This window comes from Physeter macrocephalus, chromosome 8 (genome assembly GCF_002837175.3).
Source record: "Physeter macrocephalus isolate SW-GA chromosome 8, ASM283717v5, whole genome shotgun sequence".
NCBI classification, from domain to species: Eukaryota; Metazoa; Chordata; class Mammalia; order Artiodactyla; family Physeteridae; genus Physeter; species Physeter macrocephalus.
In genome coordinates this window covers 95,039,452-95,062,641 of record NC_041221.1, presented here as the reverse complement: position 1 = coordinate 95,062,641, position 23,190 = coordinate 95,039,452, and the positions used below count along the sequence as shown (strand labels likewise).

The window sequence follows — 23,190 nt, the reverse complement described above, 5'->3', positions numbered from 1 at the left end:
TGTGATACAAGAGAAACTAAAATTTTGTCCTCTATCTTAGTACCATTTTCTCTACATGTAACAAGTCTTGATTTATATCCTTTCTCTGAAACTTATTAGATAATCTTGAAGGACAAGATTCATGCTATTCCTCATCAAATACCCTTTCAGTCCTCAGAAAGAATTCACACAATTCAAGCCACTGACACCCTAATCTTAGTAAATACACTGAAAGAAGAAAAACTCTTGAGCCTTTGATTGCAAATTCTCTAGGAAGTGTATTTTCCTATGAGCATTTTTATAAGTGCATATTAAAGTCACACTGGTCAGTCACTTTTACCAACATCCTGGTCTTAGAGAATGATCAAGAAAGTATTCATCTGTGCAGTGCCAGAATTGTAAGTGTTGCAAAGTGAAACCAACATGATGCATTTCTCACTTGCCGGCCGAGGTGGCAGAGGAGGGAGGCCATGGGTGGTACAGACTTTCCCATGGGGGAAACCCCATGTGATCTCATCCCTCAGCAAGCTTCCTTCTCTTTCCTTGATGTCAGTGCCTCCTTTCTGCTTTCAGAGATAATAACGTTCGAGCAAGAAAACATACCCTGCTAGGAGATATGCATAATCTGGGGGGCCCAGTACAGAGTGAAAATGCAGAGCCCTTCTTCAAACATTACTACAAAGTTTAAGATGGCTATCGCAAGGCACTGAACCAAGCATGCGGCCCTTCTAAGCAGGGGGCCTTGTGTAAGCACACAGGTTACATGGCCACAAAGCCAGTCCTCTATAGATTTCTTGCCTAATCAGAATCCCAGGGGAGAGACAAGGTGGCTCAGCTGGATTGTTCAGATAAAAACCAGATTTTTTTTTTCCATTATGGTTCAAACACTGTCACTGATTTGGAATGAAGTGGCATTTCATTTTCAAAATCCTAGCAAATTTCTATTCCTAAGATCTCAGCCTGATCAGTTTTCTCCTAGATTTCTCACTATAGAAACAGTCATACTGGGTCTTTAAAAGGCCCTTATTTTAATAGAGCAATTAATCAGACATGATGAAATTTCTGTATTAATCCTACATGATTTTTTAAAAATTTAAACATTTCTTAAATGGAAGGGGTATTAATATCACTAAACCAATAGGGCATCTTAAAGGGAAAAATAGCTGTACACAGCCTCATATACTCGGGTGAAGTCTTAATTTTAGCCTATGTTATATTCTGTTCCCTTTTAAGATCATAATAATAGTTTTCTTCAATAAGAACTAATAAGCACATTAAGCTGTATGGTGTTTTTTTTTTTAACTCCCATATTGGTTGCAGTCTCAAGAATTTTCCTAGAACCCAGAAGTACCCCATTCTTCATAATAACAAGAAAAAGTGTGTGTATATAAAAACCCCAGGGTTACATTACTAAGCAACGACATTTCCGGGAGTGAATATACTTCCTGTATTCCGCAAGCTGCTTCAAGTACATATTTGATGGCCATCTGTGCTTTTCAACAAAACTGCGTTCTTCCACTAAAAGTTTCAGAAAAAGAATATTAATTGAATATATTTTATTTGGGATCAAGTTTCGATATTAACTATTGGTTTCCTATGTAATAGGTGAGATCCAAGCTCTGCTGTATACTTCTTCCCCTCCCCTCAATCAGTCATCAGTATTTATGTTTTTCTGTGATTCACAATTATATACTGTTTTAGTTTTTTTCCTTTAATTAGCTTTCTTTGTAGCTAACTCAACCTTCCAAACTCTTTGAAGTCCTCTCAATTCTGTTTCCCATGGGGCCACAGTTATCAGAGGATCTAGCCATTCCTATGGGGGTGGTGGTGGTGTTGCCCTGGAGACCCTTCTCTTCAGAGCCCTGTACCCTCTTGCCTTCTATGCCTGCTTCATGCTTTTGCATTGGATCCCTCCACTCCTGGACTCCAGATTCCTCACTCTGTTTTCTCTAGTTTTGGTGAAGCACAACTTTTATTAGCTTCCTGAAGCGGAGCATGCATCAGAAGTGTTTTTGAGACCTTGCTTGTGATGAAACGTCTTTAATCTGTCCTTACACCCAATAGATCATTTGGTTTGGTATGGAATTCTAGGTTGAAAATTTTCCCTCAGTATGTTGAAGACAGTACTCCACTGCTTTCTAGTTTCCAAGGCTGTTAAGAACTCTACTACCATTCAGATTCATGGTCGCTGATAAGTGATCTGTGGGGTTTTTTATTCTGTAAACGTTTAGATTTTTCTATTTATAGCCGGTGTTCCTGCACATCCCAGTGATAGACCTTGTTATTCATTAAGCTGAGCACTTAGCAGAGCCTTTTAATCTGTTGACTCAGTTCCTCAGTACTGGGATAACTTCTTGTATTATTTCTTTGATAATTTCCTCCTCAGCATTGTTTTTCTTTTTTCTTCCTGTATTAACTTCTATTACTGAGATACTTCACCTCCTGCATTGAGCCTCCAACTTTAAAAAAAAAACTTTCTCTGTCTCTTCATCCTTTTTGTCCTACTTTCTAGATTTCCTTACCTTTATCTTTCTACTCTTTTAGTTAGTTAGTTGTTTGGTTTTTTTTTGTTATGGTTTCATTTTTGCTATCCTAATTTTCAAGAGCAACTTCTTGTACTTTTATTGTTTTGTTAAAATTATGGTAAAATACACATAATATAAAATTTACCAGCTTAACTATTTTTTTTTGTTTTTCCATCTTAACTATTTTAAAGTATATAGTTCAGTAGTGTTAAGCACATTCACATTGTTGTCAACCAATCTCCAGAACTCTTTTCATCCTGCAAAACTAAAATCTATACCCATCAAACAACTCCATTTCCCCTTCTCCCAAGTCCCAGCAACCACTATTCTATATACTCTGTCTCTATGAATATTGTTTCTTTTTTATAACATTCTATCCCTGTTTTATGAACATATATCTCTTATTCTTTGAGGATATTAATTATAGGGTTGTTTTTAAGGTTTTCTTCTACTCTTCGTTCTTGTAAGTTCCTTCTCTTCTGTTTTTATTCATTTTGTTTTGTTTTTGGTATTTATCTTTTACAATGGACACTGCCTCAAATATCTGTTGACCCTCAGTTAGCCTCTTTATATTAAACAGTGAGATGCTAGAAAGCTGTTTGGAAATCTTTGGGGGATGGGCAGGACTTGCTGACTGGTGGAATACACTGTAGCACAACTGAACAGATATCCATTGGGTTAACTGAGAGAATTCTCAAATGACTGCACCTACAGTTTTTTATGTGAGGTCAGGGAAGGATGCTTCAATTTCATGCCCAGAGTATGAGTGTGAAAGTGGTAGTCAAGGTGGGAGTCAAATACCTGGCTGCCAGAATTCCAGAACCTGGATATGGGAAGAAGGCTGGAGGGTTACTATAAAATGTGACACTTTCACATCACCTCTATGTTTTCAGTCCAGCTCCTTGCCCCAATCTCAACTATACTCTGAGTTCATGATTCTATAACTTTTTTGGTTTAACTTATCCAGGAATAAACCTCCAAACTCCTGTGATGATGAGGGAGAAGCACTTGCCTGCATGGGTGGGAAGGAGTGTAGCAAAAGCATTCAACTAATCCTATGGCTTTCAGCCTCAAGCCTCAACCTGCTTTCTGAAATACCAGGTACCTCAGATTTCTAAGGCTTTACAGTAGTCTGCTGGGTGAATCACTTTGTTTCTCATCAGTATTCCCTTCTGTGGGCACTTAGGTTTGCTTCTGCTAAGTCAGTTTCCACTTCTCCATCTACTGTTTGACCCCATCTATTATAATTTGTATTAACAAGGTCTTGATCCAGGCTGCAGGGCCTGGATAAGAAGAAACAACCTAGCTGCCCAGGGAAATTAGCTGTAGGTTTCATTAGGGAGCAAAGGTGACATAAGGCTGCTCCCTCAGTTAAGATTAAAAAAACAAAAGCAAAAGAACAGAGAAAACTTGTCAGAGATGAGCTCTGGTAGCCAGCAAAAATCAAAACGAGACAAAAAACTCCACAATATATAATATATAACATAATATTGAGATAAATTAAACTGTGAGAATAACAAATCCATAAATGCCAAGGGTAACATATTCCTGTGCATTGCTGTTTGTTTTCGTATGAGTCCAGTATATAAAATATGCCTAGTATTTAATGAACTATTTCACTGAGTTCTGATGTATCGGTGCCAGCATTAACCTGAGATTTTTTCCAGTCTCACTTTTAAATTTCTAAACACTTCTAAAGAAGAAAAATTCCCAGTTAAGGGAAAACATTTCATTGAATTCCAATAATAATTTGATGATTTTTGAAGTTGAAAATGAGCAATTCTTTAAGGAAGCTGTAAAGAGACTGTGACAGGAAACCTTTTCAATTTCAAGTGACCTTGTGAGGTAGGCCAGGAGTCAGGCAACAGGGAGGAGAGGAGACTATGGCACCATGGAGAGGACACACGCCTTTAAATGAGTAGCCACTGCTCAGCTCCAGGTTGTTGCCATGTGGGAAGATGGGCCCAGAGAAGCCAGATCTTCCAACTTTGTCAAAAGAAGCCAGAAATTTGGATTTTCAAATGTGACATGTTACAATTTTTAATACTGACACTAAAAAAATTATAATACCATGTGGTCCAAATAAAATCCCTTAGCAAGTTACATTCAACCCATAGACTGCCAGTTTATGACTGCTGATATAGACTATCAAATTCCCCCTTATCCACAGGGCTTTCTTTTTCTCTGCCCAAAAGGACACACCACAGCAGGTCCTGGACATGAACAAGCACCGCTAAATCAGAGCACTCAGGATACTGTTTTAATTCCCATCAAAGGAACATAAGACAATCACTGACACAGCCTCATTTTCTTACCCTGCCTTCTCAACCTACACCCTGGAGTCCTGCTTCTCACTGTGCCAGGTGGTCATAACATACTTTATAGGCAATTGTATAAGTATCAGAATAAAATAAAGATTAATAACTCAAAGGATTTAGAGAGCATCCTTCCCCCAAGGTTGTAATAGTACTCTATGTGTATCACAAATCTACACAAAATAGTAAGTAGAAAATCATCTGACTCGTCTTTTACAAATGAAGGTGACCTCAGGTGGCATAATAAAGGGGGTCCTAAAATCAAAATGTTCATTTATTTCATTTTTAATTGCCTCCTTACAGAATAACTGTGTAAGAATGCCCCTACTGACTAACAGCAAGGGGAAGTATGCCTTATGTTTATGCATGAACTTTGTTTCTCGCACGAAGTAAATGGTTAGTAAATATCTATTGTCCTGCTATGATTTATTATGTTACTCTTCTGCGCTAATAGTTAAACTCTACGTAAACAGCCTCCCAATAGGCATACAATGTTTGTTGACTGGCTGAATACATCTGCCAAAAACTGACTGTTTCTTGGTTTCCTTAAATATGCAATGAACAGCTGAATGAAACCAGAGATGCTCACCTCTTCTAGCAGCAGATTCTCTTTTACAAGCAAAATTTTACATAGAATTCTAAGATCCAGCAGATCAAAGTGGAACCACTCTGGATGAAGGTGCGAGGGAGGGGGTCCAAGAACAGAGAGCGCTAGCCTCTCCTCCCCTCTCCCTCTTCTGCGCCACCCACCTCGCTCTCTGCCCCCACCTCACAAGAACTGCGGGCATCATCGCCAAGGAGGTTTCTCCACTTAGAGTTCGAAACTACTTGACTAGGAGATCTTTAATTTCCTTCTCCCTTTATCTTGATTATTCCTTGGGTCTATTCTAGGCAATAACATAAGCAAACCATTGTATCTAAACTGTCTACTTTGATAACTATTCTATTTTCATTTTCTTTCATCTTATGCAGCACTCAGAAGCTCACCCTTTGATTGGTTTTAATCTTTATAATTTACCTTAAAAAAATCACATTAAGTATACTCTCTGCTCAGTAAATTTTGCACCACTCTTTGATCAATAAAAAATGGTTATTGTCGAATGATATAATAGACTCCTGTAGAGACAGGAGATACCAGTACAACAGAACTATATACTAGGGATAATTTTTTCTTTTTAAGAAGAAAATTTAAAAAGTTGTACTATTTAAATTTTGCTTCTGACTTAGGTGGTTAAAACCAAATCTCATTTATCACAACCAAATGTCATGTGAGGCCCCCTTCTCTCTCTACTTCAGAAAAAAAATGCACTTAAAAATGGATGAGAGCTATGAAACAATCATTAGCAAACTTCTTGTGTAACACAGGTCAAACTTCTTATGAAACACCGGTTACTATAAGTGTCCTCAATTACCACACTGCATACTTAAAAGGAATGTCTTACACTGACTTTTTACTTTTAAAAACTACTATTCCTACAAATTATGTCTCAAATCTAAGAACAAAGAACGTAAAGGTTTTTTGTTCCAAAAACATTAATTAGCAATCTACCTGAAAGATCCTGAAATTCAGGCTTCTGACTGAAGATGAGGTAGTTAGTGGCAATGAAATGAAGCAGCCAGGTTGAGAGGCAATCAGAGTGGTGAAACTGCAAGAAAAATGGAAAGTGAAACAATATTGTACATAATGACCATCAACAGGATGATTAGATCGAGAGAATGGTCCAGGAGAACTCATGGAGGGCCCAATTCCACGTTTAATGTGTCTGTATATGATTCAGCCTTCAGTCTACTCTGACAGCAGAAAGGAAAAGGGAGCATTATTAACAAATAATAATAAAATCACATCAATGAAGAAACCAAATCAAATGAAGAACAAGCTACGGCTGCCATAGTGGCTGAATGTCTTTAAGCAGATGCATGGCTGTATCTGTGGGTAACAAAGACTACTAGAGGTTCTGGAGGACTTTCATTTAAGCTTTTCATCTAAGGTCATAGCCTTCACTAACTGCACTTATATCTGTGTAGCAGAGAGAAGAATTATGGTTAGCAAAGGTATACATCTGGCCATATCTCAACAAATTCACCTGCAGAGAAAACCAAAGAATATTTTGAGGAGGAAATGTCATCAATCTAAGGGTATGGGTTTCCACATGTAATTATTTCTATGAGAAGGTTATGTCTGAATAATTGCTTTTAACTGGGATGTACTGTTACACTGAGCAGGATTTCCAGCACATTTATCATCCATCCTGAATTCCAATAGCTAATGGAAGGGAAACTCAGAAACTTGGCCATGACATCATTACCTTGGTGCCCACCCAGTGACACTCACTAATCCATCTAACCACGCAATTCAGATTACAGTAGCATGCTGCCAGGCAACTTAGGAACATGAGTATAGTTCTTTTATTATTACTGTGGTAAAATATACATAACATAAAACTTACCATTTTAACCATCTTTACATGTACAGTTAAACAATAACTCCCCTCTCCTCCTACTCCCAGGCTCTGGTAACCACTATTCTATTTTCTATGAATTTGGCTATTCCAGGTATCTCGTATAAGTTATACAAGTTATACAAAATTATACAATGTTTGTCCTTTTTCTGATTGGTTTATTTTACTTAGCATAAAGTTCATTCATGCGGCAGCATGCATTAAAATTCCATTCCTTTTTAAGGCTGAGTAATATTCCATTGTATGTATATACCACATTTTGTTTATTCATTCATCTGTTGATGGACATTTAGGTTGTTTCCACCTTTAGGTTAAATATAGCTCTTTTAAGGACACTCAAAAATAGTATATAAGCAATAAGTAATGCTAAATTGAAGACAGATTTGTAATCTCAAATCTTAAGAATGAAACTCATGTATCACTCTTTTTAAAAGTTACAATGTGTGGATATTTTACATGTAAATTCACAGGTCCCTCTGACTTTAATTATACAAACTCAATTTTTGAATTGTAAGAGACATCATGGTTCATCTAATACCACATCACATATTAACAATCTTTCTTCACTTTATGTTTTAGCAGATGAATATGAGTGATCTCAAGGGAATAGAGCAAGAATGTGGAGCTATTTTAACAGAAGCCACCAGCACTACTAGATGGTTAACCCAGAGCAGAAAACCTACCAACAGACAGTTCAGAACGCTGCCTAAGGGCTGTGACTTCGAAAGAGAGGGAGGCCACAGAAATGAATAGCTGGCTATAAAAACATGGTTCAAACGCAGAATTTTATTTTTGAATAAGATTTAAGATTTCATAATTGTGGGCTCTTGGCAAGAGATGGAATGCATCCCACTGGAAAAACTACATTTTTGGAAGAATATGTGCTGACTTGAGAAGACAGTTTAAACTGAAATAAACAACAGAATTTTAAAAAGAAATTTTAAAAAGTACCACAAACCAAAGGCTACAGCATTTAACAGCCCTGTGAAGAATAATAATGGTGGGAAAAGTACCCCAAAACTCACAAGGAAAAGGTCAGAAACAAAACTGGTGGCCTGAAGAAGCCAAATATTAAATGCACAGATTATAAGCAAGAATTTGAGTTTAAAACTTTAATATAAGAGTAAACAGAACTTCATAGAAATCACCAAAGTTTGCCAAGATAAGGTTTAAAGCGGAGGAGGAATAAGGAAATCTCTACCTCGATCCAAAGGAACTGATCCAATTAAGGCAAAAAAGCCTCTGTTGCGTGTTAAGATTTCAACGTGATGGAAACATATGAACCTGAAGGCAGAATCATGGTAAAGAACTGAGAGAGGTTAAAGGAGAGTTCCAGCTCATCTGTATCAAAACTGCTTATTTGTATCAAAAGTATGAATGATGCTTTCCTGATACACAATACAAAACTGGCAGAGATGATAGAGGGATTGGAAATTTCAATTATTCAGAGAGCTATTGGAAATCTAATTCTGCCAAAAGACAATTTCACCTCCTAGAAGTCAGAGAAGCAACAGGGGAAAGGTTAACTGAAGTTTGACCAACAGATGAACTGGCTGGTGAAGTTGAACCTCAACCTAAGAACTTCAAGCAGGAAGAAAATTATCCTGATTCTGTGATTCATAACTGGCAAATTAGGGACCCCCAAGAATAGACTAAAGGAAAACCGGTAAAGGTAGGCTTAATCTTAGCAAACAGAAAAGTCTTCAGAAACAAATAGTAAAATTCAAGAAAAGTTGGTATCTTAGACTTTTAAAATTCAAAGGGAAAAAGAAGGATAATCACATAGTCAGAAACCACACATTCAGGGAATACAGGTCAGGAAGAATTTCTGACAATACAATCATAAATGATGCTAATGAGGAACTGTGTACGTGTGTGTGTGTGTGTGTGTGTGTGTGTGTGTGTGCGCGCGTGCGCGCGCGCTTGGGGGGGCACTTAAAGAAATCAGTGCAACCAAGTAGGAAGTTCTCTTATACGTGAACTATGTAAAAGGATACTACAAGATAAGGAAAGAAAAGCTTGTGCCCATTTTTTAAAAGTATGACAGACTTGTTAGAATGTATGAAAATGATACGTCAAAAATGCAGGAGGGACTTCCCTGGTGGCGCCGTGGATAAGAATCCGCCTGCCAACGCAGGGGACATGGGTTCGATCCCTGGTCCAGGAAGATCCCACATGCCATGGAGCAAGCCCGTGCACGACAACTACTGAGCTGGTGCTCTAGAGCCCACGAGCCACAACTACAGAGCCCACGTGTCACAACTACTGAAGCCCACGTGCTGCAACTACTGAGCCCTAGTGCTGCAACTACTGAAGCCCAAGCGCCTAGTGCCTGTGCTCCACAAGAGAAGCCTGCATACTGCAACAAAGACCCAACGCGGCCAAAAAAAAAAAAAAAAAAATGAAGGAGGTTGTAAAAATGTGAGAAAAAATAAAAAGAATTTTTAAATCTAGAGAATAGCTATTAATCCCAAGCTCAATGTAATAATATTACAAAGAGAGATTAAGGTTACTCATTTTAAAAAGTTTTTTCCTTAATATTAAATACATATGATCTGAAGACTTGATTATGAGAGAAATGAACTCCAAAATAGTTATGGAGATAATAAGAGAAGACCTATTTATAATAAGTCTTATAATATAATAAGATAATAAGAGAAGGTGCTTTAAATGAATTCCCTTCCATTCTGAGCAATAGACATGTTGATTAATAAATTTATCTCAGCGTGGAGGCAAGCTTTTAGCTGTCACAGAGTCAGTCCTTTGTCCCATTATGTGGCTCTATTTTAGCAACTTGGGTGAAGACAAATTTGTCATATTTTCCTAATTCTGGATGTCAAAGTTCATAGGGACAGTCAATATGTTGTATGCCAGATAATATTTTACAAAGTCCTGATCGTCTGTAACAATGGATCAAATATATTCCTATGAAAAAGACTTAGAAGGTTCAGCTTAATGTAAGTTCAGTACCCATCACTGTGCCATGACTGCTGCAACCCTACAACTGTCTTAGGGCAGGCGATGGAATGGTAGGATAACTCCTCGTACAATGAGACATTTCAACAAAAGGTGTTTGAAAGAATTGATGAAGTACACCAATACCTCCTACAAACAATCAGAACTTTAAAACATGCTCGTGAAGTGAATGAATGAACGAATGAATGAACGAACAAATAAATGAGTTCTGCGTAACCATCTCTATCAGTATGTACAGACCAAACCTGTCATTTTCCATTCAGGAACCCTAAGATGTGATCATTTGAGGGAAATTCAATGTAAATTCTGTTTTCTATAATGCCTATACAAAATAATACAGCACCACACTCAACTGACGCTAATAAGGGCCACCATTCAGTTCAAAAAATTCTGTATTGGCAAATCCTACCTCCTTAGAAAGGGACTGCTCAAAAACACTATGCTTCAAAATTATGTAGCTGCAGAAATTGCTGTGAGGGCACATTTACTTCATTTAGACAAATTTCCAAAGTAAGACAAGCACTAATATATCTCTTAATGAACAGAAAAAATGAGTGAAGTAATATAATTTTTGTAATATTTTTTTAAAAATCAAACAACCAGATACATAGGGCCAATTACCTTGGCTTTTTTGAGCAGGTCAACTATATCGAGGTTCATAGATGCCAGTTCCCGGCTTGGCATGCTTTGCAGCTGTGTAATGATGAACAGCTCACAGATGTGCTGCAGCCTGGACACTTGGTACATCTCTGCACAGATCAGGAGACACATAGCCTGGAAAATGCCAGCTGATGCAAGAAGGGAAATAAGAGAAAATGGACCATGAAACCATTTCTTTTATGACCTAAAAACAAAACAACAACAAAAAAACAAAAAACAAAAAATGCTGACTATATCATCCAATGTAGAATAGAATGCCTTAAAAAGCCTTGAAGGGGTAAGTCAACAATCTAAACTATTACTCCATTTTAAAAGGAATTCATTCAAGCCTTCACACACAGAAGTGAATCTGTTGCTGTTGTTTTTAATTCTCCAGAGAAAGAGATTCTACAATTGCCCTTAATAATCAACTCCAGGGCTACTGGGTAATTCTGTCTGCTAGCTATACTAAATCCTTGTAATTTTTCTTCTTCTGGCATTAGTCCCTAGGTTTGTTTTGTTTTTATTGTGGTAAAATAAACATAACATAAAATTTACCATTAATCGTTTTTTGTCTTTTTTTTTTTTTTTTTTTAATTTATTTTTTGGCTGCATCAGGTCTTTGTTGCAGCATGTGGGATCTTTTGTTGCGGTGCGCAGGCTTCTCTCTAGTGGTAGCGTGTGGATTCTCTCTCTCTGGTTGTGGTGCACGGGCTCCAGGGCACGTGGGCCCTGTAGTTTGCGGCACACAGGCTCTCTAGTTGAGGTGCGGGGTTTAGTTGCCCCGCGGCATGTGGGATCTTAGTTCCCCGACCAGGGATCCAAGCTGCGTCCCCTGCATTGGAAGGTGGGTTCTTTACCAGTGGACCACCAGGGAAGTCCCTAGCATTAATCAGTTTTAAGTGTAAAGTTTAGTGGCATTAAGTACATTCACGTTGTTGTGTAACCATCACCACTGCCTTCTCCAAAACATTTTTCTTCTTCCCCAACTGAAACTCTGCACTCATTAAGCACTAACTCCCCACTTCCCCTTTCCCTCAACCCTTGGCAGGCACCAAGGTTTTTTTGTTTGTTTTTTTAACACTTCTCTGTAATTCTTTCTTGTCCCTCTTTAAACTCCTTACATTCTTTGTAGCTAGGAACCAAGAAGAGCGTGTATGATAACTATTTATCATAATGAATAGATTATTTTTCTTTCTGCAATTTTCCCGATGCAAATTTTCCAGTATCCAGCTTAATTCTTTGATTATTCATTTTGACTCATTTCCCCCCCACACACACACCTTCACGTTTCACCAATTTTTAAAGTGTTTTGTCTTATAGTTATTATTGCTTTTCTGAGCATTTTTTCTAATTAGTAAGATAACACTTAAAATCCAAAGCTTCAATTACTCTAGTGAGAGGATGATTAAGAAACCAAATTTCCTTATTATTTCAAAACTGGTCAAATTTTTAAGTTTAATATATAAATTTGCCCATACTGAAATAATAAAATACACAATAACACACATTCTGATGAGAATCAATGATTTTTTTCTTTTTTTTTGGCTGCGTTGGGTCTTCGTCACTGAGCGTGGGCTTTCTCTAGTTGCGGCAAGTGGGGGCTACCCTTCGCTGTGTCGCGCGGTCTTCTCATTGCGGTGGCTTCTCTTGTTGCGGAGCACGGGCTCTAGGCGCGTGGGCTTCAGCAGTTGCAGCATGCGGGCTCAGTAGTTGTGGCACGTGGGCCCTAGAGCACGCAGACTTCAGTAGTTGTGGCGCAAGGGCTCTAGGGTGCGTGGGCTCAGTAGCTGTGGCTCACGGGCTCTAGAGCGCAGGCTCAGTAGTTGTGGTGCACGGGCTTAGCTGCTCTGCGGCACGTGGGATCTTCCCGGACCAGGGCTCGAACCTGCATCCCCTGCATTGGCAGGCGGATTCTTAACCACCATGCCACCAGGGAAGTCCAATGATTTCATTTTTATTAAACAGAAATGATAAGCCAGTCTTTAACACTGATTTTGTAACTGGCTCCAAAATACTCTATAGAAAGCTGCAAGACCATAATTAATTCAATTAAAAGAATGTTCTGTTCTGGAACTTCTAAAACTTTTCACTAGAGGGCTCATGACTTGTTTAAAACTTAGGAGATTTCAATAACGAACATTGGAAGTCTTCCAAATATAAAATTAAAGCAGTAAACCTGAAGAGAGGTATGGTCTGAAATGTGTATTTTCTTGGCCAGGTTCTGTAACCAAGGTCTCAGGCTCCTGGACTAAGCCACCACGGGCTTATTCTAGTTGTGTTTGTGGTGGGAGCCATCTGGTGGCCAAAGGACAAAGACTAATTAAAATGGGCTTCCACGCCTGCATCCCAAGGCTCCAGGCCTGTTGAAAGGATTCTGCAATTTCTCCAAAGTGCCTCCAGCTACAGGAAACCTGCAAGATCTGTTCCAACCTGAAGCTGCCATAGACAGTTCCTAGTTAATGGTGAGTAGGAAAATAAATCCTACAGTCCACTGGGCATTCTAAACCACTTAGGAAAAGTTTTTGGATAAGTCAGCTTTAGGAGAGTCTGACTCTAGGAGAAGTCAGGAAAAGTCAGACTTTTTAAGTTTTTAAATAAAAGTCAGAAAAAGGCCATCCTCTGGGCCAGAGAGATGACCAAAGGAGTCTAAGAATATCGAAATTCCTTAAAGTGCCTCAAACAGAAGTCAGAGCCATAACAGCAGCTGCCCAGCCCTTTTCTCCTCATGAAAGGGACAGTGTTCTAAGGAGCTCTCTGCTCCAGTGTGTAGAAGTGAAGTAGCCACTGGGTACCACAAGACACCTCCATTTCCAGGGTGCCTACAGCGATCAGCATGCTGTTGGTGCTGGCTGGGACATGTGAACTTATCCCAGGGTCTGAGCGCCCAGAAGAGGTACCCAGTCACTGCTCTTCCACGTGAACTTACTGAAAGTTCATTGTCCCCAAATCACCTCCACCTGCTTATTAGCACATTCCATGACGTCAACTCTCATAAACCTTAAACAAAAAGAGATTTCATAGACAGCAATTTCTCAAAATGGGTTATCAGGAAAGAAAGAGTTATGAGATTCTATCTAACATTTATAATGGCTCACCTGGGCAACAGGAGTCTGTGTATAGGTATTCTAAGAATGACAAGAAAGTCTCTTTGGAAACACCATAAACTGGAATCAGAACACTCTTTGCTTCCATGTAATTCCCATTAAACATGGCTGCCATCACTTCACACCGGGCCACCAGGACGGCCCTGTGGGCTGGCACCGTCGTACCTGTAAGGTTGGACAGGGAAACAAAGCTAAGGGAGAAAAACTTGCAGAGTTATTGTCCTAGCAATTTTCCTTCTAATTGGAATGGTATTGCATTAGGCACAGCTAAGCTGATATTCAGAAATCAGATGTGGGTGTGATAATCTGTATTAAACTTTGCAGACTTTGTAGTTTTAAAATAAATTGAAAAATTAAGAGTTCAAAAGTTGACTTTGAAACCAACAATTTGCAAGTCAGGCAATTACTTGTTACTTAGTTTTTATTTCCTAAAGATAGAAACACTGAAATGCAATATTTTGCTTAATGTCTTTTTATCATGAAACATCTATTCTTTGCAATTGGCTTGAGACACCACCACCCTCCCCTGCCCATGTGTCTCACAAGAAAACACAACCATTACTCACAGTACAGTTCTGGCTGGGCTTCCCTGTATCAGAAACAGTAAACCATCCTTAGCCTAAGTAGTCCATAGATCACAGCAGGAATGGCAAGGGAATCTCTTCTGGGGCCAAGGGGAGCATTTCAGACTTAATGGGTGATGTGGATGGAGATGACCTAGTCCCCTGCTTCCTCCCTGTCATACTACCTCCACAGGGAAACCCTTTCCTAAATGAACAATGCCTGCCTGCTTGTGGGAGCGCCAGAGCAGCTTTCAATTTTAAAGGCCCCTCAGTCTACACCCCTCACTGAAGCTCATTAAACTAAACTGACTCTCCAGTGAAAGCCTGCTAAGCTCTCCAGCTACTGCGCCACCGCACCAAGGCAGTGCCAGATTGGATGCATGTGGCCCAGGGCTCACAGGTGGAGAAGCAGATCTTACCACTCCCACCACCTCAGGAAACCACGAACCCATAGTGAGCCCTCAGTTCAGTCTAGATCAAATCAACAGATCATCACCAAGCATCCACCATGTGCCAATCACCATGTTTGGCACAAAGATGAGAAACACGGAGCTACCCTGCTTTGGAGCAGCCAAGTTTTTAGTCTGGTGGAGGACACCACAGCCAGTGTAAGTGACAAAACTGTGCCTTTCCAGAAAGTAACACTATGAGCCAGACCACTCTGCTCTGCCCAAGAGTCTTCACCTGGCAGCCCCTAAGTCTCATACTTCTCAGGGACATATATTCTTCTCCAAAATATTTACAATTACTGTTTTTCATCTTCTTGAAATGCACGCAAAACATCTTCTGGCTCAGAAAAAGAAGAAAAAAGTTCCACATAAACCCACTGACTTTCTCCAAAGCCAATAATCCCTCAGGATCCATACGCAACACCTGACAGTGCCAGTTCTGAGCTCACTGCTTGGCCCTGTCACCCACACAGGTGCACCTCCCCCAGGAGGGCGCAGGGAGAAGCCACAGGAGCTCTCTTCCCAGTCCTCACATCTATGAGCAGGCAGCCTCCCCTCTCAGCCCCTTCCCCTTCCTCTCTGCCTCTTTGCCTTTAGGTCACCTGCCCTCAAGGTTACAGTGTCCATCTCTGGGGGATAATCAGTTTCCATAACTAAAGCATGCTGGATATATTTGTACATGGCAAATAAAAAGGAATTCAGGGCTTCCCTGGTGGCGCAGTGGTTGAGAGTCCGCCTGCCAATGCAGGGGACAAGGGTTCGTGCCCTGGTCCGGGAAGATCCCACATGCCGCGGAGCGGCTGGGCCCATGAGCCATGGCCGCTGGGCCTGTGCATCCGGAGCCTGTGCTCCGCAACGGGAGAGGCCACGGCAGTGAGAGGCCCGCGTACCGCAAAAAAAAAAAAAAAGGAATTCAAACATGCGATGTTATTTGACTTGCAACTTTAGTCTTAAAATCTTAAATAGGGAACCATGAAAAAAAGAAAAAGAAAATTAGAAGTATGGCTTAAACAAACTAGATAACCTATCATTTGGATTAAGCAGACGGATTTAAGATTGGCAAGAAAATACCTAGTAGATAGTAGTAGGTGGGAACGAAGCTTGAGGGGTAACCTTGAAATTTTAACAGAAATTTTCCATTGATAATGTAGTTACAACAGAGTTACAAAACCAGCAACAAAACACTCAGTACCTTAAAGCATTTTCAATGCCCATTTCAAGCTTCAAATTTAGTTTGAAAAACCATTATAATGCCAAGAAAACATCCATTTCTGTTTCTCACCTTTTCAAACTACTGTTTTGGTGTTATAAATTGTTCTATTGTGAAACTGTAATACAATACCTAAGTATAGTCACATTTTTAAACATTGTATATAAACTGTATAAATGTATAAGCACTGTATAAAACATGCTGAATGAAAATAATGCAATGATTATTTATGCAACAGCAATAGGATAGAGCTGAAGAATTACTGGGGGGAAAAAGACATCAATTTTCAAGCTAAGAGATAAACATGTCCTTTCAAAATGTCAAGGCCTAAAGTAACTTTCCTTTGGATTATTTAATTGTTGTTATTGTTTTTCAAGAATTTTTTTTAAGGAAAAGAGTTTTAAGAGTGAAACAAAATTTAAAAGCCCAAGTTTCTAGTAACTTTGCACAGATTATCAAAGATCTTTGTTTTTATTATATACTAAAATAAAACACTACATTTGTCATACCTTCTTCACACTACTTGCCAAGTTTCAAAAATGAAATTTTTAGAATCATTTTTTGTTTTATTCTGAAAACAGGAAACTTGCCTAGCTCAAGAGAGATTTAGAATATGTACTAAGTAAACAAGACAGAATATAACTCTGTAAAAGTATTTTTCACAAGGCACAGATTCAAATGTCAAAAGGAAACATATCTTTCTACATCAGATCCAAAAGTTTACCATGACTAGTTTTAGAGCTGCTTTTTTTAAAAGTATTTAATGGAAAAAGATACAAACTCAAACAACAAATTGTGGGTGGTAGTTTTATATATATACATACACACACACACGTATGTATATATATATATATATATATATATTTGTATATGTATATATTTGATGACTGTTTATTTCAGGGATAGTAAATAGGTTTTATATCCCATGTCAACTCCAGCCAGTTGTCAGTGATGCCTGGAACATTTTTTAAAAAGGATTTGCTGCAGACCTCGGTTCAGCACACAAAAAAAGCAGTGATGCACCAGTGTTGGATGCCATTGCAGGGGAAGAGTAGTGGAGTCTGTCCATCAGGCCTCTAAACACACCTTTATATGCACCATCTCCATCTCCATGACCACTCACCACTCTCCCAGGTAGAAACTAGTATCCCCATTTTATAGGTGAGGAAACAGAGGATCAGAAATGTAAAGTAACACAACAAAACCTATTATATAGTAAATATGCATCTAAGCAAGACCCTGACCTGGTCTGTTACTATCATCTCATCAAGCTTAACACTAAAAAGGACCTTTCAGAATCTACATGGTTCACTTTCTCCACTTTACTAATGAGAAGACTCAAGGCCAGACATATTAAGGACTTGCCCAAGGACACACACTGGTTGGAATGCAAAGCCAAGGCTAGAGCTAGGGCTCCAGACCCTCCTCCAGAGCAGACAACACTGCTGCTTCTACACACTGGAAGCTGCCCTCCCCACACTCCTCAGAGTGCGGTTTGCCTCTCCTCCAGCTGCTGGCAGAGAAGCTGTTGCTGGACCCTGCTTCCACCCATTCCTGCTTCTCTCTGATCCTGATTTCCTTGGAGGCCTTGGTTGTTGAGCTGAGGAGGCTACAAAGGGCACTAGAGCAGCTGCCGTTCACCATCAGCACAGGCATTACAAGGAACTCTTGCAGATCCAGCATCTGCAAAGGTGGGGTGTGAGCAGGTGCCTGCAAAGGGTCGGTAGGTGGAATCATGGAAGGAAAGCAAAAGACTATGAGAAAGGATTCTCCACATCACTGCTGTTTCTTTTCTCTTAATACAACATATATCTTCATGCATTAAATATTCCCCATGAAAATCTTTTCAGTACATTACACTAACAATGTGTGGTGTCAGTGCTTCCTATGCAAATTATAAGCAAATTTAGTCCCTTGTTAGCTTTCTTTTTTCCAAATCATTTTTTATATAATTTCAAGGTCACTCACTGTCCCATTCTCAGTGGCCCATGCTCACACTGCAGCTACTAACAGTAGCTTAGCCAAAAGCACCTTGGAAAGTTTCCAATTCACTGTTTGTCTTGGCAAGTGACCAGAGTTACAAGTAAGACGATCTTTCTGGGTAAAATTTTTAAAAAGTAAATTACTGTTAGCTGCCATACATTTCTACAATAAAATTAAATTACATCTTCCTTTTGGTAATAGCCCACCTGAAGTGCTACTTAAGTCATCTGAAACAACTCCTTCTAGCCTTCTTGCATAATTGAAGGTATTTCACAATTCTTTTTTTTTTTTTTTTTTTTGTGGTATGCGGGCCTCCCTCTGCTGTGGCCTCTCCCGTTGCGGAGCACAGGCTCCGGACGCGCAGGCTCAGCAGCCATGGCTCACGGGCCCAGCCGCTCCGCGGCGTGTGGGATCCTCCCAGACCGGGGCGCGAACCCGGTTCCCCTGCATCAGCAGGCGGACGCGCAACCACTGCGCCACCAGGGAAGCCCCACAATTCATTTTTAATACTATGCTTTCAATCTACTAAAGTGACCAAAGTATCCAAGCGAATAATCAATAATGGGTATTAAAACAGCTCATGTTTATTAAAATTAGGCAGCATTACTTTCCTACAGAGATAATAAACAGCTCTCCGTTGCTCTGGTGATAATTCTGAGTGCCATAAGGAGAAAATGTAGCAATATCTACGGATGCCTGATGTAAGCCAGGCACGACCCTCAACCAGAGTAGTTCCTTTTGCTCAATTAAGAGAGCTGAAAAAATAAACTAGAGGTAATATAATGTTAAGGGGGCTGGTTTCAGATGATTCAAAAACTAGGATCTTAAAGAAACACACAAACAAAAATATACAAGGGGGTGATATTACAGATCACCCCATCACTTGCTGGTGCCTAAAAGTTAATGAAACATTGGGCAAGGAAATAAAAATAAGGAAAAATATATATATATTTCTTTTCTTATTTTAATAAAATATCTAGAAAATTTTTGTAGAAATTCAAGCCGTGTACATCCTACAATAGAGAACAGTCATTCCTTCACCCAAAATATTCGAAGCTGAAATAGAAAGTTAGGTAAGAAAACAAGAAATAAACATGAATAGTGAACTTTGTAAAAATTGAACTATACCTTGTATTTCGAAGACAACATCAGCAAGCATTGGTTTATTAAGGAAAAACTTGAGGGAAGTGTTATAAAACCACAGAGGTTTTCTGGCTTGATAGGTTTTGCAGTTCCTCAGGCAATTAAACTATAAGGAAAAATAAAAATACAAGGGGAAATGTTATACAACATGCTTTGGTAATTTGCCTAGAGAATTTGGAAAACTGTGCTAAATGTCTAAAGAAGTAATGATTACCTACTCTATGGCATCTCTGATCACAGCTTTCACGGAAACTTACCCTCAAGAACTACATCTGCTGTGGGCTTCCCTGATGGCGCAGTGGTTGAGAATCTGCCTGCTAATGCAGGGGACACGGGTTCGAGCCCTGGTCTGGGAGGATCCCACATGCTGTGGAGCAACTAGGCCCGTGAGCCACGGCCGCTGAGCCTGCGCGTCTGGAGCCTGTGCTCCGCAACAAGAGAGGCCGCGATAGTGAGAGGCCCGCGCACAACTCCTACCCCCAACATCTTCTTAAAAAAAAAAAAAAAAAAAAAAAAAAAAGAACTACATCTGCTACCTGTCAATGAGCAACACTGCCCTATGCAGCACTCACAGCGGTGAAGGAATTGGCTAAGTGAAAACTCGACTCTACAGCTGAGAAGCTGTGGGGTCCTGAATCCCCACGGGCTTCTGTTAGCTGGGAAACAGACAACAGTAGTGCAATCTCATATGAACACCTAGCAAAATATGTTTGCATATACAACCTGCTTGTTTATTCACTAATTAAGAAAACATATACACAAAACTTAATTTGTAAATAAGAAAACATATTTTCCACCCATCACACCATGTCCTACTGCCTACTAGATCCAACACTAAAACACCTGAGAGTGATGGATTAATTCATCTCCGTCTTAATCTGCAAACATCCTCCTAAATATCTTTCCTGCCCACAGCTGTCATTGCTGGAATCTTGATTATCAAAGGTTGCCTGCATCTATAATCTGGAGCTCTAAAGAACCTGTCCCATGACCACACCTACCTGTCCTCTCACAACTGCTAACTGGCAGGCTCCAGTAACACCATCTCTGACCTGGGGGTTTGCAGCCTTCCTCTGCTCCCCACTCAGGATTTGGTGCTTTGTTTATCCTTTCTGTGATCCTTCAGACAACCCTTTCTGCCAACCCCAGAAACTGAGGGCCAGCTCCTCTTCCCTCACTCATGACCCATTTCCCTGGCTGACGCTCAGAACCTCAGCCTGGGTCAGACTCTGACCCTCTGCTTGGCTAGGTAGGAAATTCAGAAAGCTTTATCCCTAAGAAATAATCAAGCATACAACTTTAGCAATAAGAATAAACGGCACCTACTCCCCACTCTGGGTTAATCTACTATGGTGGGAAGTTAAAATGTTTGGCGAGAAGGAAAAAATGTTATCCTTCCTCCCAAAGAAGAACATACACTCCAGAATGACATCCATGAGCAAAACAGACAACCAAAACAGGATCATACAAATCCTGCTGCTATAGTCTCAGGTCCTACACACAATATACTTTAACACACATTGAAGGAACTCGTGGAGAGGGTTTGGGTGACTGCCACATATAAAGGAGAGGAACAGTGAAAAAGCATCACCAGAACATGAGAGCTAGCAGGGGCTTTAGAAATCAGCCAGGTTATCCCTCATTTTATAAAAAGCCCTGAGAAGACTTACTCAAAGCCACAGGTAATTTGTGGCAGACTCACAATTTAAATGTTTACTTCCTGATTCCCAATACTCAATGAAGGAGAGAGACCCTTACCCCGAGAAAGCACAGGAAGAAACCACAGAAGAACTCTTCTGTCCTCCTGTGCAAAGAAGGGAATTTAGTTCAATTTCACGGAATAATATAGTCCCCAGCTTTCCCTTCCCCCAGAAGAATTTGTTTTATTCTTGGTACTCAAAGGAATGACTGTGTTCAGAATCCAACCCAAGGAAAGGCTCAGGTTTAGAACAAAAGGCAACACTTCCATCCTAACCATTTATATAAAGCTTATGAATCTGTACATCATGAATACATGTAGATGTATTTCAGGTATGGATATATACAGATTATGAATCTGTATAACAGATTTCCTTGTCACCTATGCCTTGAATTTTTTTTGGCTGCACCACGCAGCTTGTTGGATCTCAGTTCCCTGACCAGGGATTGAACCCAGGCCATGGCAGTGAAAGCCCAAATCCTAACCACTGGGCCACCAGGGAACTCCCACCTACGTCTTGAATTTGAAAAAAAGTGGGAGGGCAGAAGTTTGCAGAGAATACAGATGTACATTTTCACTGGTCCATGAACAAGTTAATCTAGGGAACTTATGAAAAAAGCAGAATGCAAATTTAGGTGCAGGTTTCTACAAAAGCATTATTTAGTTGAATTAGATTGTAAGAGAGCTACCACCCTGCCATACACCTGTACAACTGGACAGCTTCTGTGCACCTACTTCAATGTGTTATTAAAACAAGAAAAGAAAGGTCTTGCCCCTTAATTCCATGTTACTTTGTTTAAAAAAAAAAAGAGAGAGAGAGAGAGATCATTTTCTCAATTAAAGAATAGTTGGGAGTCTTTATAAAAGTTGATGTAGTTTTAAAATATTAACTTAAATTGTTAATAAACTTAGGTTGTAGATTTGACAGTCATCTGTAAAAAAATTAAAGAAATAATCTTTTTTTTACAGTTAATATAAACCTGTATTCTGCTAAGCATTGCACATAACTTACCTTTTTTATCTACTGTAGCCAATTTGTTTATCACAGAATCTGAAATAAGAATACACTGGCTAAACTGTATAATGTAGTCATCTTAAAATTTAACAAACTTACTTTTAAGGCCCTTATAGACTCTGCACAATCTCAGTTACTAGAGCTTTCATGTGTACAAGTTTATGACCATATACAAAGTCTGCATTTTTATAATCTTTGAACCTAATGTATAATTTTAAATCTATACTAGGTGAGAAACAAATCCTTAACTGTTTACCTAGTCAAACAGATTTCTCGGAACGATTGAAAAAGACACACACAGAAACTGCCTTGCCCCTGAAAGTTGTTTGGAGTGAAATCGTGAGCAGTGAGAAGGCATCCCCCAACAGCAAGCTTAACAGTAACTGGACAAATTCAACAGCCCTTCATTCTTGACATAGATTGCATATTCCCAGAGCCCCAGGGGAATGTCTCAGAGAATAGAATTCACAGACTAACATTTTAAAGACATGACTCACACATATTTGAATTCTTACATGAATTAAAATTAGAGATAGCGAGAAATCATGTGTTTATATTTAAAATATTTAAACGGAAAAAATATACTTAAGGAAAACTATATATTATTGACACTCTTCACGACTCAGTATATTCATCCATAGTATATCAGTTATAATTCAGAGAAAGTCAAAGTAAACTAACTTACAATAAACTAAGTTACCTTTCCTGGTGTTTTTAAAATGCATTTAACTTTCTCAATTACATTTGAAACATCCCCAGAATCTTTCAACTTCTTCCTGATATCTTCCTCCAATTCTTCCCACTGGAAGGCGCCTGTGAACAAATTAATATACATTGGATTTTCTGTTAGAGCAGGAATAAAAATAAATCTTTTAATTAGGTATCAATGTTCCTTTTTTTTAGTATTTTCTTTTAATTTTTATTTATCAAATATATATCCGTGTAATTACACTAAAACATTTAAACAGCTCTCACATTAAAAAAAAAAAAAAGTTTGCCTTCACCTAAATTATTTCTCAAAACCTGGAGTCCTTCTTCCCGAACAGCTACTATCTCTTTATAGGAGGTGATCAGCTAGTGATAACATCAATGCCTAGTATATGAGTTCCCGTCACAAGTGGTCCAAAC

At 39.2% G+C, this 23,190-nt stretch overlaps 1 protein-coding gene across 1 annotated transcript in view; it reads right to left on the bottom strand.

Annotated features, from left to right (window-relative positions):
- Positions 1-872: 872 nt before the first annotated feature.
- RHOBTB3 (Rho related BTB domain containing 3) overlaps positions 873-23,190 on the bottom strand; it is a 52,268-nt gene continuing 29,950 nt past the window's right edge. Inside the window, exons 7-12 of the mRNA XM_007110080.3 lie at positions 22,763-22,875; positions 19,334-19,454; positions 13,992-14,165; positions 10,876-11,042; positions 6,369-6,465; positions 873-1,497 (exon numbers count right to left, since the gene is read on the bottom strand). Of these exons, the coding sequence (XP_007110142.2) occupies positions 1,382-1,497; positions 6,369-6,465; positions 10,876-11,042; positions 13,992-14,165; positions 19,334-19,454; positions 22,763-22,875 (788 nt within the window). The 3' untranslated portion in view covers positions 873-1,381. The remainder of the gene's footprint in view (positions 1,498-6,368; positions 6,466-10,875; positions 11,043-13,991; positions 14,166-19,333; positions 19,455-22,762; positions 22,876-23,190) is intronic.